At 41.8% G+C, this 24,364-nt stretch overlaps 2 protein-coding genes across 3 annotated transcripts; both read left to right on the top strand.

Annotated features, from left to right (window-relative positions):
* The first annotated feature begins 36 nt into the window (after nt 1–36).
* On the top strand, nt 37–11,615 carry qser1 (glutamine and serine rich 1). Its single transcript, XM_010741849.3, has 13 exons — nt 37–679; nt 2,659–2,768; nt 3,378–3,512; nt 4,216–7,560; nt 7,830–8,134; nt 8,253–8,369; nt 8,462–8,595; nt 8,815–9,002; nt 9,143–9,280; nt 9,437–9,534; nt 9,832–9,978; nt 10,195–10,290; nt 10,390–11,615. Exons 1-13 carry the CDS (start codon nt 570–572, stop codon nt 10,528–10,530), a joined length of 5,064 nt encoding a protein of 1,687 aa, XP_010740151.3. The 5' UTR covers nt 37–569; the 3' UTR covers nt 10,531–11,615.
* Nucleotides 11,616–13,972: 2,357 nt separating this feature from the next.
* On the top strand, nt 13,973–23,610 carry depdc7a (DEP domain containing 7, paralog a). Of its 2 annotated transcripts, none has more exons than XM_019254279.2 (9): nt 13,973–14,245; nt 19,525–19,984; nt 21,070–21,200; nt 21,319–21,511; nt 21,708–21,928; nt 22,033–22,175; nt 22,257–22,382; nt 22,693–22,771; nt 22,962–23,610. In XM_019254279.2, the coding sequence occupies exons 2-9, from the start codon at nt 19,533–19,535 to the stop codon at nt 23,183–23,185; spliced, it is 1,569 nt and encodes a 522-aa protein (XP_019109824.1). In that variant the 5' UTR covers nt 13,973–14,245; nt 19,525–19,532; the 3' UTR covers nt 23,186–23,610. The 2 variants fall into 2 exon arrangements, with proteins under 2 accessions (XP_019109824.1, XP_019109823.1); XM_019254278.2 differs by lacking the exon at nt 13,973–14,245 and adding an exon at nt 16,388–16,476.
* The last annotated feature ends 754 nt before the right edge of the window (nt 23,611–24,364 follow it).

Raw genomic sequence — 24,364 nt, 5'->3', positions numbered from 1 at the left:
TCTAATGCAATAAACTAGTACACATTTCTTCTACTATTATACACAATACTACTTGAGATCATGGCATTATTCAATACATTTAATAAACAATCCATGCAGGGGTGGGCTTATAGCTTCATGTGGGGATTTTGTGATCCTATGACATTGCATAAAAATGTTTGTTTGTTGTTTTTTTTTAATCTGAAATGATCTCATGAGACATGCAGGTGGGAGACATGAAGTTTTTTTAGGTGGAAGAAAAACTACACAACTTCCAGCCAAAGTCTGCGGTGCATCCTGGGAAATAAAGTAACATGGGTACGTGAAACCATGCAGGGTCTGCACGGATCTCCATGACGGGGAGCTCAACAAATGTTAACCGAATCACTCGGAAGGTAAAAGGTGTACTTTTATCCAGAGTGTAGCACTGCTTCGCGGCGGCTTTGCTGGACTTTTGCAGCGCTCTGACGGGACTGCCTTAGCCCCTTGGTCGGTGGGTCGGTCGGTCGGTGGGTCGGACCCGGGCTTGCTGCTACGATGTGTGTCCGCTGCTCCACGAAGCTCCGTCGGGGAAGTGAATCTTTCACCGGATGATGGACAGGAACTACCCGACCTCCAGCTTTGCGGACGCGCTGGCTCCACCAGCACAGACCGTAGCTTCTTGGGCCTATGACCGCAGCACAGCTAGTGTCAAGCCAAGGTAAAAGATGAAGGAGAGGGCACCTTCCGAAGGAAATGTCGGTGATGGAGGGCCTAGCTTTAAAGTGCACAAGTCCTCGTTGTTATCGGGAGCACTGCAGGATCTGGAGAAATTTGGGGATTTGATCGGAGTTGTTGACTTGTCAGTGGTTTCGTAGCCGTTTCTTAAGAGACTCCCACCTTGCTAATTTTTCGCTAGCACACCGTATCCTCAGCATGGCCACTCACTCACTCACAGCAGAGTTAGTACAAACTAAAAGAGCAATTTACTCCAGCTATGTCTGGACAAAGTTGACCAGCTAGCCGGACTAAACTATCATTTTATCGGCCTGTTTTTTTTTTTTTTTTAAACCCACAGGTGCTCGCTTAAGCCAAAACAAGATAGGTAACCAGCTACCAAATGCTAGTCATGTCACTTCTGGCATTTCAAATCAGAGGTACACAGCTACTGGTGTTGTTACCTCACAGCCAAGAGGCGACGTGTCTGTACGTCTCTGCCATTGTTTTAGTTAGGAGAGTGTGTTTGAGTGTGTGAACTCATTGGATGTTTTTTGTACAGTAAAATCCTGCCAGAGTTGTAAATGTAAGAGCTCCAAACTCTTTTAGTCAAACTCAGGACAGATGAAGTGAGACGATCCACTGAATAAGAAGCAAAATATTATCCCCAATTTTGACTCTAATGATCAGTCATGTATGATATAAATGTTATGATGACCTCAGTTTCCACTTTGTCATATCAGTATGACCCAAATACTCTCTCTGTGTGTGTGTGTGTGTGTGTGTGTGTGTGTGTGTGTGTGGCTTTCGATTAAATGATACTGGTTAAACTGACATGTACTGTATTTGCTGATATTGCACAGGAAATGTAACTATATGTTTATTACTGTGGTTCGGTCTGATGTACTGAGCTGCATCAATATATTGTGAATAGTTTCTAATGCGCCATTAAAAACATATTTCAGTTTAACACTAACTACAACCTCAGTTATCAACATACAGTTTAATTAACACCTCTACGACGGTGTCTGTAAAAACAGAACCTCATTATCTGAAGAAGTGTTGAACATGTGCACAGTGTATTGGGCTTGGTTATATGTTAACTCAACTTTATAGTCAAATAGCAGATAAGGATTGCGCAACAAAAGATTATTTGTGTTGGTGCGTGTCTGTCTGGTGGACGGACAAGAAAAAGAGACGGATGACTCCTTTTCACCTCTGTGTTCTTTCACAGATGTTTACCTTCTGGACAAAGAAAAAAAAAAAGGAACACGTTGCATTAGGCTGGCTGCTTCTGATTATCTCTGATTTTATTTTTGTTTCCTGTGATTTTTTTTTTTCCCCCTGGAGAATATAAAATCATCCCCCCTTAATTGGCTCATGCAAACTTTATCAGTACCTCACACCAACAGTAATCTGTTTTTATTTTAACAGTGACCGGCGAATTCACAAACTGTTTCACAGTTGTCACAGCCGTTTAGATGTGACTGTTAAATCGTAGTATAAGTTACCAGTTATAGTTGGAATAGCCAAACATTTAAAACTGCTTATTCCCACTGAGATGACTGTAAATGATGTAAACAGCCTCTTAGCTGTGTTTTTTATTAGCACGATCAGGTTCTTATTTTCTGGATAAATGGATGTCCATATTTGTGGTAGCCTAAACGATGTTACTGACTTTCTTCTGTGATAGAACAAATACATGCAAAATCATTTAAAAATTAGTGTTTTTTTACCACATTAGTTACAATGGGTAATGCGTCGGGCATATGCAGGGTTGAGTTGTTATAAACTATATTTAGATACTGAGCTTGTTACTCAGTAGACAGCCAAGACTTGGCAGAATTAATAATTGAAAACAAGTATTCTGTGTGTCAACAGAAGTCCTTTACTTGGCTCATACATAGTTGGGTGCCGTACTGCTCCTTTTTTTAAGGTGTGATGTCTCATGTATGTGTTTTGTGTTTGTGTTTGTTGATTCAGTTCCAGTTATGGTGCAGCACACCTTGATGCAGAGCTCCTCCAGCGGCAAAGCTACACTTCCACCCACCAGCTTCCTACCTACACTACATCACACCTTCCTGCTGGAGCAGGTGAGTTATAAATGCTTTACACATTACTATTAGGAGGTTAGTTAATCCACATAACTCAAGTACCTCCTACCCTTTGTCATGGGTAGTGGGTACTAGTCCTAGTACTTGTTATGCTGATATTCTTGGTGTTATATACTTTTTGAGATATCCCCTGCGTTGCATATGCTATCAATCAAAGTGGTTGATTTAAATCAGATTTTATTTGTGGCACTGAAAACATTGAAAAACAACAACAGTAATGGGTCCGGATAACAAACAGACCTTGCTGTAGATACATTTACTGGAGACATTTCTTCAGTAGAAACTTTCTGTTTTACATTATTTCAACATGTCATTTTCAAATGCTTTGAGCACTGTACGCTAAACTCTTTCCACCTTTTTTGTATTAGGGTGGAGGCCGACATTTCACAAGCAGATCTCTCATACTTTAGCACATAAACCAAAACTGTCTGTATGAGTGGATATTAAAGGATTCTTTTACAGCGTTTTTGTAATTTGGATGAACTATCCCTTTTTAAGGCTCTTATTTACTTGGCACGTAGGATTGTGTGTTTACTTCATTGCCCATATCTGTGGTTATGCTTCTTTTCCTTGTTTTACTGTCAACAGCACTCGACTCAAACAGTAATACTTCTGAGACCTCAATCATGAGCTTCCTGTCAGCCATGGAGTCTAGAAGCCTTCAGGCTGGTCCTGTTAGCGCTTCATTGCTTCCTCCTTTCAGACCCCCATCATGGCCTGCTGGTGAGAACACATCCACTCCTTCAATTTTAATTACACATTACCTATTGTGGTTTAGCTAGATAGTCCTGTTTTACCATGTATGTAGGCTTCTTATTTTAGTTGATTTAGCTGAGCTTTATCTGAGTTGTGATTACAGTATTGCTTTTGTGGTTGAGGAATCTTTTGTCAAATATGTATGTTTTTGGATGTGAATATGCGAGAAACATGTTCGCTGATCGCATTTATCCAAGAAGCTAATCATTCAATCTATGATCCAAAGTCCAGAATAGTCTTGCAGTTGCTGTGCACTAGACCAGGTCATATATTGTCGTAATATGTCCTAACAGAAGATGGACTACATATTAGGGGGGTAATATAAATAACTATTAAATGATCAATGACAATTAAAGGAAGTCTGCACCATGTGATTTGATTAAAGGTTGTTATATAGACTGTTGAAGCAATTAGTTTTGGCATGTTTTAATACTGAATAAAGATGAAAAATGAAGGCAAGGCTGAAACATAGACCTACAGCATAACCCTGAAAACTACCTGGAGAAGACTTTTACTGAACCAAATGAAGTTGTTTAGTGATGTCAGTATTTTTTGTGTTTCATGTATTGTGTATACAGGTTTATAGAGTTTTTAATTTATTATGCTTGCATTCTATCCACTCATGTTGCCTGTCCTATCCTTTTTATATTGTCTATTCTGTGCAATGCAGGTACCAACTCCTCCACCACAGAGTTGTATTTGACTGGTGCCCTGCCTTCTACTGCCACTTTTCCCTCTCCAGCTGCCCTGTCCTCCTATCAGCACACTAGTGCCTACCCTTCCAGGAGTTACGCTACCAACCCTTCCTTGGCTCTCCAGGATCCTGCCTTCAGCACTTCCACCAATGGCCTGTTTTCTCACCATGACCCCCTCCTTCATCTCAAATCGAGTCAGACTGTGCTTCCGACTGCACTGGCCTTCAACCATCTCTCTGCCCCAACTTTGGGCTCAACTCTGCCTGTCCAGTCCTCCACTTATCGCTCAGCCCAGGAGTCAGCCCCCCACCTCCTACAACCCCAGTTCAGCCTGCTCCCTTCGGCCCTGCCTACGCCTCATGGTGCCCCACAAACCTATGGGGCGACGGTTTTCTCAGGCTCTATTGAAAGAGCTCTTCAGCGTGAATGTAGTGTGATCAAACACCACCAGAGGCCTTCCAGCAGCCACGCGGCCTCGGAGCAATTGCCCAATTCAGAGCACTCCTTGCAGGGGTATTTTGGCTCTGGCAGTGAAGTGGATGTTTCCTACCAGCAGGACCCATCCCGTCAGACCCCAGTGTCCTGCAGCTCTTCTACAGGAGCAGATTCCTCTCAAGGGGTCAATCGTGCTCCACAACCCAAAACAGACTCGGTAACTCAAGCTTATTCGTCCTCTTCTTTGCCGAAGGCCAAAGACTGCTCTTCCAAACTAGCTCCACACCCCGCTGGGGGTGAAGAGAGTCACGAGCACTCCCAGAACCATGCAAGAGGGTCTCCTGAGCATTATTCCTCCCCAGTACAGAAGCAGAATTCAGTGATTGCTAATCAGCAATCAGTCCAGCTATCCAGCCTCATGTCCAGTAATCTGTCTCAAACATACATCACCCCCCACACTCAGTCACAGGCCTCCCATTCCACCTCAGACAAACTCTCCCCCCTTTACAAGACTCTGCCTTCCCTCTCCAGCCAGTCCGACAATGTGGCATCTGTTAGTCACAGTCTTGTTTACTCCTCCAGTCCCGGGCTGAGCCAGGAGCAGGAGATTCAGTACGGAGCCCAGGTCCAGAGCTTGTGTCAGGGGAATCTCTCCGAGAGCTACCCTGCATCCCACTCTCAGGGTGCCCCAAATGTGACTTTTACATCTCAATCACAGGGGCAAGCTTCTGTGACTCTGTCTCAGAGCTATGCCACAGGACAATCCCTCAACCAGTCCCTTAACGCCCCTTACCCGCCCACTTGTGTGCGGAGTCTGCCCACATCAAATTCTACGCAGGACTACGCCCTCATGCAGGTCTCAGTTGAAGGTAAAACACATGACACGCTGTCTCAGCAGCAGACACAGCCCCATAAATATGTTTTGTCTGCACCGTTGCCTACTTACTCTTCAACTGCTCAAGCCTTACAGAATAACGTCAGATCCTCAGTACAGGACATAAAGCCAACATATGGCAAACAGAAACTTGAAGAGCTTCCTATCCAGGACATAGATGCTCTTCAACGGGCATCCATGGAGGCCTCTGCTGCAGCTAACGGTATGTCTGCACACAACAATGTAATCTACGTTGTTTCAAAAATGGACGATCATCACAAAACACAAAGCGTTATCCGAAGCAATTCACGTTCTGATGACCAGCTAATGGGACTAGGTCACACAAACGCAGTGCAGGTGAAGGGTGAAAGGATGGGTTCTCTGAGCCAACAGCACATTCATCTAAGCAGCACCAACGGTCAGGAAACTGCCAACACGAAAACTACAAACTCCAGTATTATATCTTCACATGTACCTCTTAGCTCAGAGCAACTCAAGCAGCACCCTCTCCAACTCAAATCTCCCGAGCCACATCAACAAAACCACCAGAATCATAGTCAGCCCCAGAGCCAGACCCAAGCCCACACCCAGTTCATCACCGTCCCCAGCACTCAGGTTCTCCTCGAACATAACCAGATGATTCTGCTCCAGCAGCCCCTTGTCCACCATGGTCAAAACACTTCAAAGGTGGTATCAGTGCAAGGTATTCAACCAGGCCAAGATTTAGGCCCTGTTCATGTCCAGTATCTTCACATGGATCGAGAACTGTTGGCTCCCAGTGTCACTGAAACCCAGAGTCAGCAGGGCACAGTAGTTTCTGAACAGAGCTCAGGGTGCCCCGATTCCTCGAAACACCACTACAGCCAGTCGGCAAATCAGCAACCAAACGATGCCAAGAACCACTTTGCTCTCAACTCTATTTGCTTTCCCGACTCCATGTTGCTTGCAGATGACAGAAATATTTTGTCAAATGTTGATGACATCCTGGCTGCCACAGTCGCGGCCTGTGGCGTGACACCACAAGATTTTGTCAAAGCTACATCCTCTGCTGAGGCTGAAATGGCAGTGATGGCAAGCCCAGTTGATTCTAAAGGTCACTTCCAGACTGTGGATATAAGGCACATGTCACCTAGTTTCTCCTCAGCGCAACATCCAATCATCACCAACACTAACTCCCACACCATGGCCATGACACTAAATGGAGCTCAGATGACCACAGACTGTCAGGGTCAGTCTGTTCACCACAACAACAGTTCAGAGCTTGATACGAATGGAGATGGAGGGAGCTCTGAGAATGACTATCACTTAGCTGGGCAGGTGTATGACCCCTCAGGTCTCCAGAACAGAATCAAAGGGAATGCAAAGTGTATTAAAACAGAGGATGGCCTCATGGAATGTCCAGGCAGTGAAGACTTTCCCAAAAAGAAGGCTCGCTTGAAGTCCTTGACCAAACCAGGTGGTCCTGAGGAGGATAGTGGGCAGGCTAGAGCGGCCAAGCGCAGCGGGCAGACAAAGCGACAAAACTCCAGGGGCAGTGACGTCAGTTCACCATCTTCGTCACAAAGCGTATATGATGGTTGTCTGCAGCAGGAGAGAATAAGGCAGAAGATCCGTGAAGTGGAAGAGAAACAGCCAGAAGTCAAAACCGGCTTCATAGGCTCCTTTCTCGACTTCATCAAATCTGGCCCAAAACAGCAATACTCTCCAAGTCCTACACGAACTATAAGCCGACCGAGAAAGCCCTGCACCACGTCCAAACCACTGCCATGTACTTTGCCTGCTTTGCCTCCCAAACTGCAGACTCTGCCCGGGCCCTTGATTCCCCAGGAGAGTCAAGGAGTGAGCTCTCAGGAGAAACGTCTGAATGAAGATCTGCAAAGGAACTTGGAGACTCTGCCGTCGTTCAGCTCAGATGAAGAGGAGAACACTGGGAAGAACCAGGCCCTGAGGAACAGCATCAGCTCAGCACTTTCAGCTCTGGATGAAGCTTCAGATCGGAAAACCAGGACAGGTAATCATACCCTGCCTAAGCTCATCAAGAGCTGTCGTTACCAGAGTAGAAACCTAAACATTTTTATAGTGTTGTTAATCTATTGATTGCTTTCAATTATTCAGAGTCTAGTTCATATTCTTAAAATTGTGTCTTCTGTTCTGGAAAATATCAAATTTGGTTATTTCTGATTGTTGGTTGTTCATAAGATTGAAGTGAATACTACACTTGCTGTGCTGTCTCATACTTCATACTTATCACATTTATTCATTCCTTCAACCTGTTTACAGATAACCAAATCCCTGGTTTGATGATGAAGCCAGACTATGTTCCCACCATGCCACACACTGTCACAGAGACCTGTTTGCCGCAGGTTGCTCCTCCGACACAGACAACAAACACTGTCTCAGCAAGGACTGTGTTTGTGGCCAAAGAGGAGTTTAAAGAGACCCCATCGAGCCAGTTGGCTGTGCAGTTAATGAGTGTGGCCATCGAGGGACTAACGGATGAGGAACTGTCAGACAGTGGAGGGGAGGGGATGTACCGGGAGAGAGACGAGTTTGTCGTCAGGAATGAGGATATCGACATCTTGAAGGTAACGCTTGGAAAGAAAGTTTTATCAGATCTTGTGCACACTGAACATTCGTGGTTTCATTTTCTTATACTGCAACTGTTACTACATACTGAAGCCTGTGTCATATACATGTGTCCAGGTGACAATGAGAGCAGGCAGTGAACCTCCAGCCATCTGGAAAGTCCAAAAGGCTCTGCTACAGAAGTTTGTGCCCGAGTTGAGAGATGGAAAGAGAGTCTTCTCAGCCACGAACAGTGTAAGTAAAAGTAGATATGTCAGTATGCATGAAGGATTATCTGATTATCTTTATTCTGTGACCTGTGACATGCTCTTTTTCTCTGTGTGTAGTATCTTGGATATTTTGGTGATGCCAAAACTATGTACCAGAGGGTATATGTGAAGTTCTTGGACACAGTTAACAAAAGGGAGTATGTACGTGTCTGTAGTCGGAAGCCACGCTGCAAGCCTATGAACTCGCTAAGGTATGACATGATGTAATTCAACTTTTTTTTTTTTTTTTACGTCTGGTGTCAAATTTAGTGAGGTCTTTTTACAGAAAAGGCTCTTGCATTTCACACGAAGATGAGGCGGAGGCGAGGGGGTTGCACTGTTTAACTACACCCCATAGATGCTATTAAACCCTACACACCTTTTAAAACATGACTGTTCAGTGATGTAACCTCCTGTTTTCTACCATCCAGGGGTGTTCAGGTGAAAACTTTACTGGGCTTGACAGCCGCCCCTTCCTCATTCTCCCAAAACCAAAAGCCTCGACCCAAACAACCCAAGCCCCGGGCAGAGCCGCCGCCTAAGAAGAGAAGGAAATGGAAAGAGGAGTTTTCACCCACTGCCTCGGGATCATCTGCAGAAGATGGCGGTGAAGATGATGGTGAGGAAGCCTCTTGACTTTTCTCATTGAATCTCGTGTGGATACAAGGTGATATGATTGTAAACCTCTTGCCACTCTCGCCCTCCTGGTACTTGATATCTCTCTCTCACACAAACACACACACACACACACACTCATAGAGCAAAATCCTCCAGTGCCGTTTGCGTCACGGTGCCTCAACACGCGAACCATGAAGGAGACATTCAAGAGCTTTGTGGAACTGCTCATCAGCATTGCCTTAGACGAAGATGTGATGACTGCACTTGAGAGGGCGAACGGTGAGTGAATTGACTTTCTGTGGATTGAGTTTGTTTGTTTTTCTATTGAACTATTGGCTTCATTAATAGTAGAATGTAAAAATGTAAAAGAGAACGGGTTAGGTGAGTCAGATAGTGGATCTAAGCATGTTGACTTGTTAACCTGCCTTGTTTCAGATGAGTTACTGCTGCCACATATGAAAAGAGTGGATGGAATGATCACTGACAACAGGAAGCGCCTGCTTCAAAAACTACACATAGGGCAGGTCCTAAAGGTGGGTGTGTCTTTGAAACCGCATATTATCAGGCTGGTGTGAGTTCTGTGAAAGAAATGTTTTTAAATGTGACAAGTTTTGATCCGATGCCGCTGTTTTTATACTGTATCTCTTCTATTACAAAAGGCAAACTCATAGTTTTGTTGTTAGGTAAACTAAGGTTGGTTAACTTCCTGCAGAGTCATTTTCTGTCATGGGCATTATTATTTCCACTCCAGGAAATAGGCATAAAACATGTGTTTTGATGACTGAGAGAAAAGCCAATATGTAGGACCTTCTCTTCCGTTCTGTCTTCAGACGGCTCTGGACAACTTCCCAGAAATCTCAGTGGTAACCGAACTGAAGAAGGATGGGGAAACGCCGGCTTTTAAGGTGCGTCTCAGTGGGAAGGCCTACAACAAGAAAACCATGAAGCCCCACAAGATGCCTAACAAAGTGCCACAGGTAAGAAGATAAAGTCATGTTTTGGTCAAACTCACTGTGCTGTCAACATACAGTATGTCCAGCAGAGGGCATAGTGTCCCTATTTTGTGTTTTTCACTCACTCTTTCATTTTATTGAGATGTTGTTTGCTTTCCTGTCATGCTTTCTCATATTAGACTAATATTTGTAAGTGCATTGAATATCCTTGAAAAGCACTTTGTTTTTTTCTGTTTTTAGGAGTACACAGTGGACCAGCAGAGAACTCAGTGGTTCTCTCTGTACCACTCCTTGCAGCATTACAAGTACCACACGTACCTCATGTGTAAGGACGAGGTGAGAAACAAATACGCTTGCTGTGCTAGCTTGTGTTGAATTGGTGCCTTGGTGTCTTGTAACTTTGCTGTATTTACTGTTTGTGGTTCTGCCCTCCAGATCGCGTCTCTGCGGGTGCAGGCAGGAGACCTGGGGCAGGAGGAGACGGTACAGAAGTGTCTGCAGAATGGAGCTTGGGTAGAGGGGCTCTTTGATCGCTTTGGAGAGTTAATCAATCAAGCGCAGCAGGCCTGCCGATGATCCAGCTTTGACGTTGGTGTAAACGAAATACTTAAAACAATAAGTCCAACACTTAAGAGGATGCCTCCAGCTCAAAATGGCAGCAGAGAAGGATGGAGTGAGTCTCTCCTTCCAGCCACAGAGAGATTTGAATCAGGGACCTGGCAGCCGACTTGCCTGAAAGATGTTCGAAGGCCGGAGCAGGTGAACAGCGAGACAGCAGTAATGTTTATAGTCTGCATCACTGCATCCCAGCAGAAAGCAGTAACTTGATCAACAGAGGACTTGGGACTTGGACATGGATGTTTTTGGAAGCATTTTGGAAGACTTCCACTTAATGATTCTCCTAGTCTTTGTAGGTTTTTGTAGATACAAGCCTACTTTTTATGGGCCTTTTCATAGATTTTATATAAAAAAAAATGTTTTTAGTTAAATGCCACATCATAGTATGCACTAGATAGAAAGCAATCGGCATAGGAAGTAGAGCACAGCAAATAAACATGATTTCCTACAGTTATAACAAGCCTTCATCAATCATTTGATAAGTAGGCTCACATACAGAGAAGTTGATTTATTGTATAAAAAAATCTCTATATATTATATATAACCATAGCTACATACTGTTTGTACAACATCCATTTTCTAATGGAGCGCCAACTTATATATAATGTACATTTTGTATAAAAGAACAGGGAGCAGCAATTAGGGAGGAATTTAGTTACTATATACTGTATCTATATTGTGGTTTAACTTTTGTGCTTCAAACGTAAGCCAGTGCCACTCTAGCACTGCTTTTTATGAATTTTTCGTAATCAAATATTATTACCTTGACTTATCAGAGGGTAAAATGAAATAAGCAAAAGTGGTCTTTATACTCCTTTACACACATAGCCCACATTTTATGACAAATAGATATATTTTTCACAGAAGTAAATATTGTTATGTTCTCTTGTTCATTACAATTTCTGAGACACTTTTTCATTGTTTTTTTCACAGTTTTTTCCAAAATGGACTCTTTATAAGTCAGTTACCAATTTTACGCTAGCAAAAAATAATCTTGTTCTCTACAGATGCAGTTTGTAAATAAAGTGCCGCATGTATTTTGCTTTGGTATGTTTTATTTGTTCGTGGTAAAATGTTTCTTTTGCTCATGTGTGATGTGGAAAATATTTCGTCTTACATCTTAAGGCTTTTCAACAGATGACATTTGGAGCTTAAATCCTGCTGTATGCATAATTACTGCTGGATCTATCTCTGCTGTAAATAATTAAGTGAATAAGTGAAGTCTGCTTTATAAGTGCAGTCACACTGCAAATTCTCAGACATCAAAAATAGAAAATTTAGTTCCTAATTACATAACACTGTGATTCCAGGTCACAAGATGGGAAGAAGGTGCCTGAAGTAAAACTACAAGATGATTTAGATTAAAATCACATGAAGAATTATTACTTTCCTCTCACTTTTAATTCTCACAAGAACCAAATTTATAAACTTGACACAATCAGAGTTAATTAGGAGTGCTCCTAGAATGAACATTAATACCTAAAAAGAAATCAGGAAATGGATGGATAAAACTTTTTTCTGTCATCTGTAGGTGTTGGTGAATTTTCCTCAAGTACTTTTACTAGGAGTATGAAGTTAGGTACATGATTCACTCCATTGCACAGGATCTGATGAATGTGTCCTTTGCTGACAGCTGCCTTAGGTGTTAGAGGGAAAGTGAGATTGTCATACTTCATTATCACACCATTAAACCACCTCAACACTTATCAGAACTGGACTTTCCTGGTGTGCTCATATAATAATTACAGCTCTACGACCAGCATCTCAACCATGCAGTCCCCGAACAAAAAAATTCCACAGCTCCGAGAAGTCTGCTACTGTTAAACGTCACCTGCTTGTTGGAGTGTGCAGTTCAGATTCTGGAGGGGGGAACTGCAGGGCAAGAAACTCGTCCTGATGCTCGCCCACCATGCTCTCATGACCAAACTATTCACTGTGAATGGGTGGCTGACTTTGTGTCGTCTGTGAGGGTCTTGAGCCTGTTGAATAAAATATAATTGTCCGGGCCACAATGCAAAATTACTGGCAGCTCCCAACAAACAAAAGTGTCTCTGTGCTACAGCGGCAGCTCTGTGAGGAAAGCCACTGTCCTCTGTCCTTTGGAGTTGCGGAGGACGGCCAGTCAGGCAAGCGTTTGGGATTCCAGCACGGGCACAACTGGGAGAGACAGATATTGAATGTCTGCTCTCCAGATGAAAAGCATAAGCATTTTTAATGCACTGTATTGTTCCATATGTGGGAGGCAGACTGAGACCCTTGAGGCAGCGTGAGAATGTTAGAAGGGCACAGTAACTGGACGGCTGTGTGTTGGATAAGACTGCAAATTTGTTTGGACTTGGCCTGTAGTAAACAAAATGTGCTGCGTGATGATGGTGATGTAGTTTTAAAACCAGTCACGTACATACACCAGTAATCTGTGGAGTGGACAGTTACAGAGTTACACACTCTAACAGACATTACAGTACATTTACTCAAATACTGTATTTTTAAGGAACTTGTTTGTTCTATTTTCTACTCCTATTCCACTTCAGTTCAGAGGAGGATATTTCGATTTTTACTCCACCCATTTTATCAGTCTAGTTATTAGTATTTTTCATATTTTGTAATAAGCCAAAAAATAAGATTTAAACCAGAAGTTACTCAATTTCCTTGGAATCAAAAGCAGTGTTAGGCCAGATGTTGTTGTCACATTTCAGATGTCTACCATTTTTCCCTCTAAACTTCTCAAATGGTTTTATTTGATTTTATTTTTATTATGTAGGAACAACTGGACCAAACTACCCAATTGTATATAAAGTAGTTAAAACTAGCTTCACTTCAACCAGCTACAACAGTTAAATGCAGTGTACACATTTATTGATCAGTCAGTTTTCTGCAAAACATGTACTTTTCTTTTGATACTTTAACCGTGTTTTGTGACTGTTTCTTTACTTTTCTTGGAATTTAAATGCAAGACTTTTACATTGTGGTATTGGTATTTTTACTTGATTGAAGGATTTGAAGACTTGAAGAATCTTGAGTATTTGCTGTCATTTCCATGACCTCCCAGTTTTAGAAGGGGTTTTCAAGAACGATTCTACAGCTTCGTACTGTGCCTGCCACCTGTTTGCAAAGTGTCTTACCATTTCCTTCATTTTTTCCGGGGTCACATTGGAGCAATAGACGCAATGGATTTTTTCTAATTTTGAATGCCACCGTCTGGAGAAAATTCCTTTAGCTATTTGTCATCATCATAACTGTAAACAAACTACTACTTGACTGACATTGGATGACCGATAATGAAGGGGAAAGCATAGGGAAGGGTTTTTTTTTCCCAAGCTACATGGAGAGAAGCAGGAGAGTAAACATTGCTTTGACCTTGTGGACTAGAATTTCTGATTGTATTAACCAGAGTGTGTTCTCTCTCCCTCTCTGCCACCCTCTCTCTCTCTTTCTCACCCTCCCTCTCTCTCTCTGTCTCAGTCTAAAACATTTGTCACTCTCCAGCACTTTACAAATACCAGCACATCAGACTGCAATGTGTTCATTTGAAGAGTTGTAAAACCAGTTTAACCTTCAACCAAAAGCTTCTCACTCTTCACAGATTTGCCTTTCATTAAGGGTGTGGATTACCTGTGTTTGGACATGGTAGCTGTGTGAATATAGAAGTACATCATCTGCAGCAACAGAAAAGGTGAGTTTATGAACACATACGGCAAACACATCTGTTAATTAAATGCTCAGACGTCGTTGACATACTTGGCATCGTACACATGATTCATACTCCATTGTGATGACGATGTCAAGTGTAATTGTTAAACAGATTTTTCTGTCACATGAGGATGGTGTAGCCTTTACTTCTGTGACAGAATGAAAGTGCAAATTCAGGTGTGTCAGGAAAAGAGGGTTTTACTTCAGCAACTTTTCACTGGTATTAAAGTCATGGAAGTTGTATGGACTTTATGATGGGTTGTTGGTTTTAGCATAGTATTATTTCATTTAATCGCTCTTGTTTGCTTTGTTTAGCCATCCAGGTAGGTGGTTCTGATTAATTAGGATTTTATTATTATTATTATTCAACTCTGCACTGATTTGTTTTCTGGAATTATTACTTTTAGGTGCATTTGGGTGCATAAAGTTGGTGGACTCGCAAGAGACAAATGGATCAAATGGTCAAAACAGTTGAAACTGATGCAGCAGAGGCCAAGATATCCTGACTTTTATTTCTTAGTATGGGTGCCTTAACGTTTATTCTATGCTTTCTGTGTCACATTGGATCCCTTAACAGAAACTTGCGCAATGGATTTTTCTTATTTTGAATGCCACCTTCTGGAGAAAATTCCTTTGGATATTTGTCATCATCATAACCGGTAACTACTACTTGACTGACATTGGATGACAGATAAGTAGGAAGGGGGAACTCTAATTATCTATATACTTTTATGTATTTTTATACTTATAAATTACTTATAAAGAGGTAGGCTTTTAACCAAAAGATGGTCAAAACAGCTAAAACGGATGCAGCAGAGGCCCAGATATTCTGACTACCTCCTAAATGTCCACATCTTTCACAGATCATATTATACAACTGTTTGACAAAGTAATACTTCTTATGATGAACCACACGTGAAATCAGTTCCCTGAGAGCAGCCCGCCTTCCTCAAGAGCGGCTCAACATGATGTAATGTGAAGGTAGAAGAATTCCCCTTTTCTTTCCTCTCTTATCTAAGAAAGTGAACTTGTGACTTTCTGCTCCGTCTCTAATCAGAAGGCTAACAGATGTAGGATTTGTCTCCACCTCTTTTATGCTCACACATTCTCACTTCAGCTTGTGGAAGAAAACAAAACAAAACAAAAACATTTGTCCACACAAGAGGTGAAGAGGACAGTAATCAAACCGGTTTTCCACAGCTGCACACCTTGCCTGTTGCACCATACATGTGTCTCTTGGAGCTATTATAGCTGTCTTCCTTTGAGTCTCCCTTTCAGCAACTGACCAACATTGGCTTCAGGGTGTCAGCTTACTACTTTTCCATTGTCAGATTACACCTCAAGAAAGAAGGTTAGAGTGTGAAATCTGTCTCAGCTGCAGCTCTCGTGTGTTTACTCTGGGGCGTACACATTTGTTTATGATGATGATGATGATGTATAGATAGATGAGACAAGACAAGACAAGATTGTAACAAAAAACAGAGGCACCTGAGAAGTCACGTGTTTCAGTATTGTGACTTCTTTTGTTTAACTGCAGGGATTCGGTTTTTGAATTTCATCTTTTTTTTTTTAGACTCTCCATCCTCTTTCTCTCAGAATATCCTTATCAGTCTTACGTGTTGGCTGCTGTTTACCTCTGTAGGTCTTTATCAGATCAGATTCCCTCCCAGTATAGGATTTTAGGGTGTGACCTAGTGAGTGAAAGGTTGTGTGAAAGCAGCTTCCTGGAGTTTGAGCATTTCTTTTATAAATTCCCAATATTCTTTCACCTTCACAGTAAGAAGGTTCAGCATGAAACCTTAGAAACGTCTGCACATTGCTTGTTGAGTTGTATTATGATGACTCATTATGCTTTTACTTAATCAAAGGAAATAATCTCCTGTAAATAAAAAAAAAAAACCCTGGCATGCCTGATCTTTCTCTTCCTTCCTTTTCTACTTTCAGTTCCAGGAAGATTTGACTAAATGTAAGAAGAAGTCAGTTAGTGCGGCTTTTGTTTGACTTCAGGGAAACAGTGGGAGCCTCATTACCACCATAATGGCCGGGCAGGGCGGTGATTGGGACATGAATAATGCATTGCAGTGGGAGGGGACGGTATCGGGGTTGACTGTAGTTGCGTGCGTCACGTTGCGTGAATTGAAGAAACAAGGACATCATGGTCTGAATGGCTGTCTTTACACTCACTGGAGGAAGTTTTCATGCACCGAACGCCAGGTAAAACCAATTGTAGCTGTATCGTGTTTAAAATAATGTTTTACCTGAAGAGTTATTTAAGTTCTGTGAGCTGCTGTGTGGAGATTGGATGTTTTAAGAAATTAAATTACACCGGATTTGACTTTTAAACTATTTAAATATAATGTGCCACACTTTAATAATGCGTATATGTTTGGGACTATTTCTTATAGAAAATGTGATTTAATGCTAATTTAATGTGTTTATATATAAGAGTGATGTCATGTCTAATATGTTTAAAATATGTCTGCAGTTTAAGCAGTGTTTATCTTCTGTCTTAAGCATTGTCTAAAGTTATGAAAGTATATAAAAACAAATCCAGTGCGTAATAAATGGCGTTATTAAAGCATTCAATGCTTTAGAGAACTAAGAAGAGGGTTTGTGTCCTTTGACATTTGTGCTAATGCAGACTCAGCAGCCAGCAGTGCAGTGTTTATGTTAAAACAGACAGAGCAGGTGATTCCTCCTGTGTGTGTGTGTGTGTGTGTGTGTGTGTGTAGGCCACCATACACTATATATCACACAGGATATGAGGGTTCAAATGCAAAAGAGGCCAATAGCCTGCCGTGGTTCAGATTGTGTCCCGAGGCTTGAACAGTTAATCTCACTGGTCTCAGCATGCTGAAGGAATGAAGGTATCTGACTGCCACTGGCTATTAACAACCTTCTGCTCTTGGTTGATTGTGCCACATTGTTGCAGGTTATGACAGCAGTCTTTATTTATATTTTTCTGGTTGCTGCCGCAGTGAGTACAGCTCAGGTTTGCAGATGCTCCGTGTTCACAAGGGGAAATATCCCCATGTGTTGGCTGCACTGCTCCCTCTGCGATTATTTACCTCCACCGATGTGTGCAAACACACGATGCACTGTTGTGCTTGGTGGAAATACAGATCGGGCTCCTCTTTTAACCATTCTGCAGTCTGCAGATCTGCTCATAAAGAAGACTGAGGTCACAGGGACGAAGTCTGGCGTCACTTCCACAACCTGGCCTCAAATCTCAGCCTGGCTCAAGCAACACGAGGTGACAGAGCACAGCCGGGTTCCCAGGATTGTTTGGACCCATTCCTGACCCCCACTTCTTTTTTTTCTTTTTTAACAAGCATTAATGGATATTGATAAGATCCGGATTTATTGTGTGACTGGTAATCCAGAGACCCCTGTTGGGATTCTCCAGATGGTCCTGCCCTAACTCCCAAATCAAGGATTTCATTCTGATAATGTAGTTTTCTTTCTCGTAATCCTGTGATATGTTCTATTTTATAGTGAGTTTTTAGAGGCTATACTGACTTTTGCATTGATATTTTCCAAATTCGTGTGTTTGCATTATCAGCCTATTATAGTCATCATGTTTTCTATCATGCATACAAAGGTGTTCTTCCTTGAACAATGGCTGTGGTTCCGGTTGTTCTTTCCTGATATGCAAATTCCCCAGTTCAGGACAGCTTCTTCTCTTCCAGAGGGAGACACAGTTTGACGTAGATGCATCTCATTAATCAACAGATCACTGAGAAATCTGCTACACACCTTCATCTGCTCTATATGAGTGTGTTTTTGGGCGAACATCTGCTTGCTGATGTACTGTTCCCAAGTGTTTTTGTTGTCAGGTTTTCCAGATGGGTCAGTAATAGTATTTGTCATGTGTGCTTATCATAACATGAAGCCTGGCTGCCGCTGACAATTACTGATTTATGGCCCCTGGTCTCAGTGAGTCTCTCAGATCCCCCCCCTAACATTTGTTCAACAGGCTTTAAATGTCTCCTGTTGTGAGATGAAAGCCACACTGACATCTCACCATGGCCAGCTCTGCTTTCTTTCACTGGTCTGGGTTGTGGTGGATGACACACAAGTCATTTTCCAAGAGAACCTCAAACTGGCAGATGAGATGTGTTGGGGAAATTGCATGATGGTGTGTTAAACATGTTAGTGTTTGATTGCATGAATCACCTTCTGATTTGCGTGAATGTATCAGTAGCAATACAGACCATCCAGTGGAAAATACAACAGGAACATATCAGGATATCTCTTGTGAGAAAAGGCACCGCACAATACGATCATTGTCTTTGTGTCCTTGTGCGTATGTGATTGAGTTTAGTGGGCCGCGTAGAAAGATTGCATCAGGTGTCTGTTGTAGTAAGAAAATCAGTTCAGTTGTTTTTCTAAATGTCGATAAGCTACACTGGTTATGATTATTAGGAATTAATCATCTGTGGAGTCAGTTAAAATGAAGCTTTTGAACATATTGCAAAAGAGGATTTGGGTTTGGCTATTACCCCCTTGAGATGCATTGATTCTGGACCATGTTCTGTTACGCCCACATACTGTATCTTGAACCCAGATTCTGATTATGTGAAATTACAAAAAAGAAGGGGAGTGTGTGTTTGGTAAAGACAGAAAGTGCAATTCCCTGTAGTTTATGAGAAAATGCTTAGACAATAGACAAAGCTGAGAATGTAAGTTGTGGAATAATAAGTGGATCATCACAAAGACTTGTGTTTAGGAGGGTTGGGTAAGTCTTGGAGGGATTTTTACAGCGTCTGCATGTTGAAATGTTGATTTTTCTCATTTCTTTACCTAATTATGCATCTGATTACCTATTATACTATTATACTATTCTTATTAACTGATTAATAGCATGTCAGAAAATTGTTAAGAATTGTAAACCACAAAAAAGCAGCGAATAATCACATTTGAAAAGCCTCTACCTTCTTTATCCTGATAAATGATTAATTTATTATAACAATTGTTGTTTATTAATTTTCAGTGATTAATCAACTAACTCTTTCAGCCTTAAGCAGATGTTATAGACATGTGCATCTGTGTGCCAAACTGTTGTCATTACTTGACTCATCGCTTCCATTTGGTTGAAATCTGTGCAGCAATTTGACTGTAAACTGTCGTCATTAAATATCAAGGAATGTCATTCCCTCCTTTTCCTGGCTGATTTAAGAGTTTATCACCTCTACTTCAGCCCTCTTTCCCGCCCTCACCCCTTTGACCAACCACTGATTATCTCCTCTCCTTCTCCATCAGAACAAAACATGGCTGGGAAGCCTTTCCGGGCCACCTACATCTGGGGTAGCATCATCTCCAATCTCCACTCTAACGTAGAGGTTAAGCGCCGGCGCCACAACCTGAAGTCCTACCACGACTGCTTCCTGGGCTCAGAGGCCGTGGATGTGGTATTGGCACATCTCACCCTCAATCGTTTCTTTGGCAATGAGGCGGTGCCTCGGTACAAGGCTGTCCGCCTCTGTCAGGCCCTTATGGACTCGAGAGTTTATGAGCCAGTGGGCATTAAAGTATTTGGAAAGGAAAAAAAGAGAGCCACATTTGAGGACAGTAGTTGCAGTCTGTACAGGTTCCTGAGCCCAACAACCAGCACCTCATCACTGACCAACGGCAACTCTCACTCCACTAGTACCATCGAGAGCGGCTATGACTCACCAAGCATGAACAGTAACAAGAACAGCTATAGTCCACCATGTGAAAGGTACAGACTCGTGTCATAACGTCTTCAGATTGCATTTTCTTTGCTTTGTTCTCCTTCCTCCAGAGCTAATCCCAAATCCAGTATACCTCTGAAAACTAGTGAGGCATGACCTGAGACTCTTTCCCATCATGCAGTTATGCCTCGATGCTCTTAATATCCAGTCACCATGATTATGTAACAGTGAGCCTTAAATACAATTCTTATAACTCTAAAATCAAAAAGTAGCAGTGGAAGAAGAAGATGCTGAGAGATGAATGTTAAGATGAAAATCACTGTCACGTGTGTCAGCCAATATGAAGCTACTAGTTTTCACTAAGTAAAAACAACAATTACTTTTACACCAGGTTATGTGTTGGACTATTTCAGACTATTGTAACTTCCTGGAGTCTCGTCCAGTTGCCTGGCAAACCTATAGTGATCTGTAAGCTTTAGGGCTGGTTGTTAAGTGGGTATTTCTACAACCGGGCAAGCTGTTTCTGAGCTAAACTAACCGTGGCTTCATATTTACCATACAGACACAACAATGGTATTGAACGCCTCATCTAACTCTTGGCACGAGACAAAAAGGATTATTTCCCAAAATGTCAAACTATTACTTTAATCTCAGTTGATTTTCCTTTCCTTTGATTTGGTTGGAGAGGTTGTAGAGCATGTAGACAAAGAAAGGCAGAGTGACACATGGCCTCAGAGTGAGAGCTCCAGAGTGGAACAGAAAACAAGCCTGATTTCCCTAATGGGAGATGAAAGATTTAGAGGAGCTCTAACAGTTTAAATTAGCGTTTTATAATTTGCAGCATGGGTCAAGTCTTAATGGGATTATTGTAAATAAAGAGAAAAGAAAAGCTTCACATGTCCTATTTAATGTTCATCAGAAATTGTTCAATGGTGGAAATTGAGCATTTAGTTTCCGTCTGTTTGATTTAAAATGACCAAAATCAAAACAGCATCAAACTGTGACTGAATCACGGATACTCAGAAACATGTACAGCCTGATGCCACATTTGGTCCTATAATAAGTCTGTGTGTGTGTGTTTTTTTTCCCCCCAATCATCTCCACTGATTGCTGTTATTATGTGATTCTTCAGACAAGAGGTGCTGAGCTACTCCACCCACTCCCCTGTAAAAACAGACAAATCACTGGAGGACGTGCTGGGAAACCTCAACCTCAGCTCCACAATCACTCCTCAGATGATCAACCTCGGCCTCTCACAAGAGCGTAAGTCCTTTCCTATCTGATGAGAATGATGTAATGCCAGCACTGCCCCAAATGCTCAGATAGACCATGTGTCTGTTCGTCTGTGTGCCTATGACCCTTATGGCTTGTGTTTTCACAGTTGTGGATGAGGTGTGGCACCAACAGGCGGTGTTCAGATTGTTGCAGCTGATAGAGCTCCCCCTTTTGGAGAATTTGCTAGAGGGCAAAGACATATCGCGGCCCCCCCTGCGTGGCATGGACAGCGACCCGGATCTGTTGTACACATCAAGCTACCTAGACCGCGAGGTCCTCAAGGCCTTCAGTGAAGCACAGTAAGTCCTCTATGGCTCTCTATTGAAGTTTTGATTTGAAGGTAAAATGACAAGTAGGTGTTGAGGTTAAAACCATTTAAATGATGGTTACTCGCTGAAATTATGTCAGATCAAGGTCAAGAGTCTCTGAGTTGTTTCTTTACTTTGACCAATCTGTCGGCCGTGTTTAAAATCATTACTCTTCTCTCTCCCCCAGGGCCGATGAGTGGATGTCAGGGGCAGTGGACTGTCTAGAGTTTCTGCCTGATGAACTGGTGGTGGAGGTCAGTCGAGGTTTGTCTGGTTGCTCTGACGAACTGCCCCAGTGTAAGAGACTGCTCTATGAGGTCCTGGCTCAGCATTATGGACACACACAACAGCCACCTCTGTTCAGCAACCATCTTTTCGACATCCACTCCGGCATCTCAGAGCTGCTGGGTAAGATGAGGAGCCATCATATTATAGATACTATGTTTATTACAAGGGCTACTTTTCTCAAACTCTGTGTTTTTATTCATGTACTTTCTGGCGTCTGTTGACAGTGAATGGAAAGCAGGAACAAGCTCTAGAGACGCTGCAGCTGAGCCTGAAGCTGCAGGACTCTCGCAGCAGGGAGGAGCTTCGCAGGCTCCTGAGATTCATGGCCATTGCAGCAAAACCACAGGAGGTCAAGCTACACAAAGAGGTAAGCGCTTGTGTGCATCTAATGCAAGTCTGTGCATGTGTGTGCTTGGCCTTTGTTAACTTGAAAAAAAATCTCTGTCAGATTGAGAACAGAATGGCGGTGAAAAGGTCTTTCTCCAGTGCCATCGTCTACAGCAGAAGACTCTCTAAAGGAAAGGTGGACTTGATGGTTCTGTTCATGATGGACAACCACTGTGATCTGTTCAAAGTGAGTGTACCTGATTTGTCTCTTTGCCAGTGTGTGTGACATCCAGTGATGTAACAATCGACATCTCTGCAAGAGACCTTCGTGATGGGTTGATACAGTGACTAAAGTCTCTTGCAGAGCTGATGATTACTGTATTACGTCATTCCTGCAATACCTACAAAATGTGCACACAGACTGTTTAGAAGCAGGATTGCAACCCTGACATCAGATATGAATCAAATGTGTCTGAATATAATAGGAAACATAATTTTATTCATGTCAATATTAGATTTTGAAACTTTATTTCTACTTTTAATCTCTTTCCCACCAGATTCCAGTTTCATTGCACAAGATGGTCAGTGACAGAATAATGAATATTGTGAATGGGAAGGATCCAAATATGATAACAGGTTTGCAGATTTCCCTTATATCTGTTCATCTCATACATTCTGTTTGATTAACTTCTGTTTTTTGCGACCATTTCACTAGGAATCCTTTTTTTTTAAAATTTGATTTCATTTTATTTATTTATTTATTTTTTTACAAATGACGAATTCTCCCTTCATTCATTTGTTTTTCTCTAATCTCTCTTTACTGCAGGATCAACATACTGCACAAGAGTCAGTACAAATACCTATACAGAAAATGCACAAAAAACCACTAAAGAGGAACTTTGGTCCTTACTCCGGACAGTCCACGAGAACCCTAAACTCTCCTCCAAAGAAAAGAGACGACTGCTGGGACAGTTTTATAAAGGACACCCAGAGATCTTTGTTCAGTACTTTGGAAGTAGACTGTCCAGTGTCAACATGTTGCTACAGTGATATTTATTAACACTTCATGTATTATGATGTAAAAAGACCAAAAGTTAATGTGATGTAAATGAGGTGCCGTATAGTAAATGGATTTTACTCGCTTGTATGTAAATAGTTTAGACTACTGAACAAGAATGTGAACTTTAAGTATAGAGACTTAATAAGCTGCGATATTTAAAAGATTTTCTTTGGTGCAGGACACTAACAGGAAAAGTCCTTGTCAGTTATACACAAGACTGTTACTTTCCCAGAATGACAAAAGAACCAAGTGTTCTTGAGATTTTTTTTATTTTATGTTTTGACACTGCAATGCGTCTTGATGGCATTCTGAATCTGCAGCCAGTAAGGACGGGTCTGCATACAGCTTTTTCAATGGATGTATTCTTTGTGCTTGTGCAATAGGAACAGTGTTAGCAATAAAAAATGTATCTGTTCATGTGGTTTCTCATATACAATGCGATGCACAGTAGAGCTATGTCTTAGGAACCCTCAAATTTGAAAGTCTGATGTTGTGCTATAGTAAACAGTCAGAGGCATTCATGAGAGTCCACCCTCTGGGATTTTTTTTTGTGTTTGTTGCAACAAATCAGCAAAACAGATGTTTCTACTTTTTCTGTTGTTGAAAACTTTAGCGTCATTTTAGTGGCATTTTCGGGGTTTATCTGCCTTGATGTGATGATTCGTCCTCAGTTTCACCTCATTTGCTTGTGATATTTGTGCTGAATATCAGCACTGCTGCTATCTTTATTGCAGTCACATCCACATTATCAAGCTAAAAACAGATGTGCTTTTAATAAGATTGGTAAACAGAGCGATAAATTACAGTGTGACAGAGTATATGTGCTGTCTGTCTGGTGTATGCACATCAAGGTGAATGAAGATGAATTAAGTGGTGTTTGGAAAATTGACTATGTTGTGCCCCCTTCCCAATTTTCTTTTAAAGCGGACCATTCAGCAAAGGATAAATGTTCTGTGTTATGAACTCTTGCATATTAAGAAACATTATGAAATAAATGAGCTGCAGAAGAGATTTTGCAATAAATGCTGGCCCACAGACAAGTAAAACAGCTAGACAATTATGCATTTTAGTAAAATATTCCTCATTTCTTACTCCATCCACTCTCCACTAAAATTGTCTTCATGATCCTAGGAAGAAAAAAAAAAGCTCACAGAGGGAATTTGGTATAC

The sequence above is a fragment of the Larimichthys crocea genome, chromosome VIII, assembly GCF_000972845.2.
Source record: "Larimichthys crocea isolate SSNF chromosome VIII, L_crocea_2.0, whole genome shotgun sequence".
Lineage (NCBI taxonomy): Eukaryota > Metazoa > Chordata > Actinopteri > Sciaenidae > Larimichthys > Larimichthys crocea.
Note: the sequence above shows the minus strand (reverse complement) of the source record. Positions and strands in the feature narration are given on the sequence as shown.

Bases quoted from the DNA above. Each gene is read 5' to 3' on its own strand.
- qser1 (XM_010741849.3), top strand. From the start codon at position 570: ATGATGGACAGGAACTACCCGACCTCCAGCTTTGCGGACGCGCTGGCT. The intron at 680-2,658 runs GTAAAAGATGAA...TTGTTGATTCAG, and splicing joins ACAGCTAGTGTCAAGCCAAG to TTCCAGTTATGGTGCAGCAC. The intron at 3,513-4,215 runs GTGAGAACACAT...TGTGCAATGCAG, and splicing joins ACCCCCATCATGGCCTGCTG to GTACCAACTCCTCCACCACA.
- depdc7a (XM_019254278.2), top strand. The intron at 19,985-21,069 runs GTACAGACTCGT...GTGATTCTTCAG, and splicing joins TATAGTCCACCATGTGAAAG to ACAAGAGGTGCTGAGCTACT. The intron at 22,772-22,961 runs GTTTGCAGATTT...TCTTTACTGCAG, and splicing joins GGATCCAAATATGATAACAG to GATCAACATACTGCACAAGA.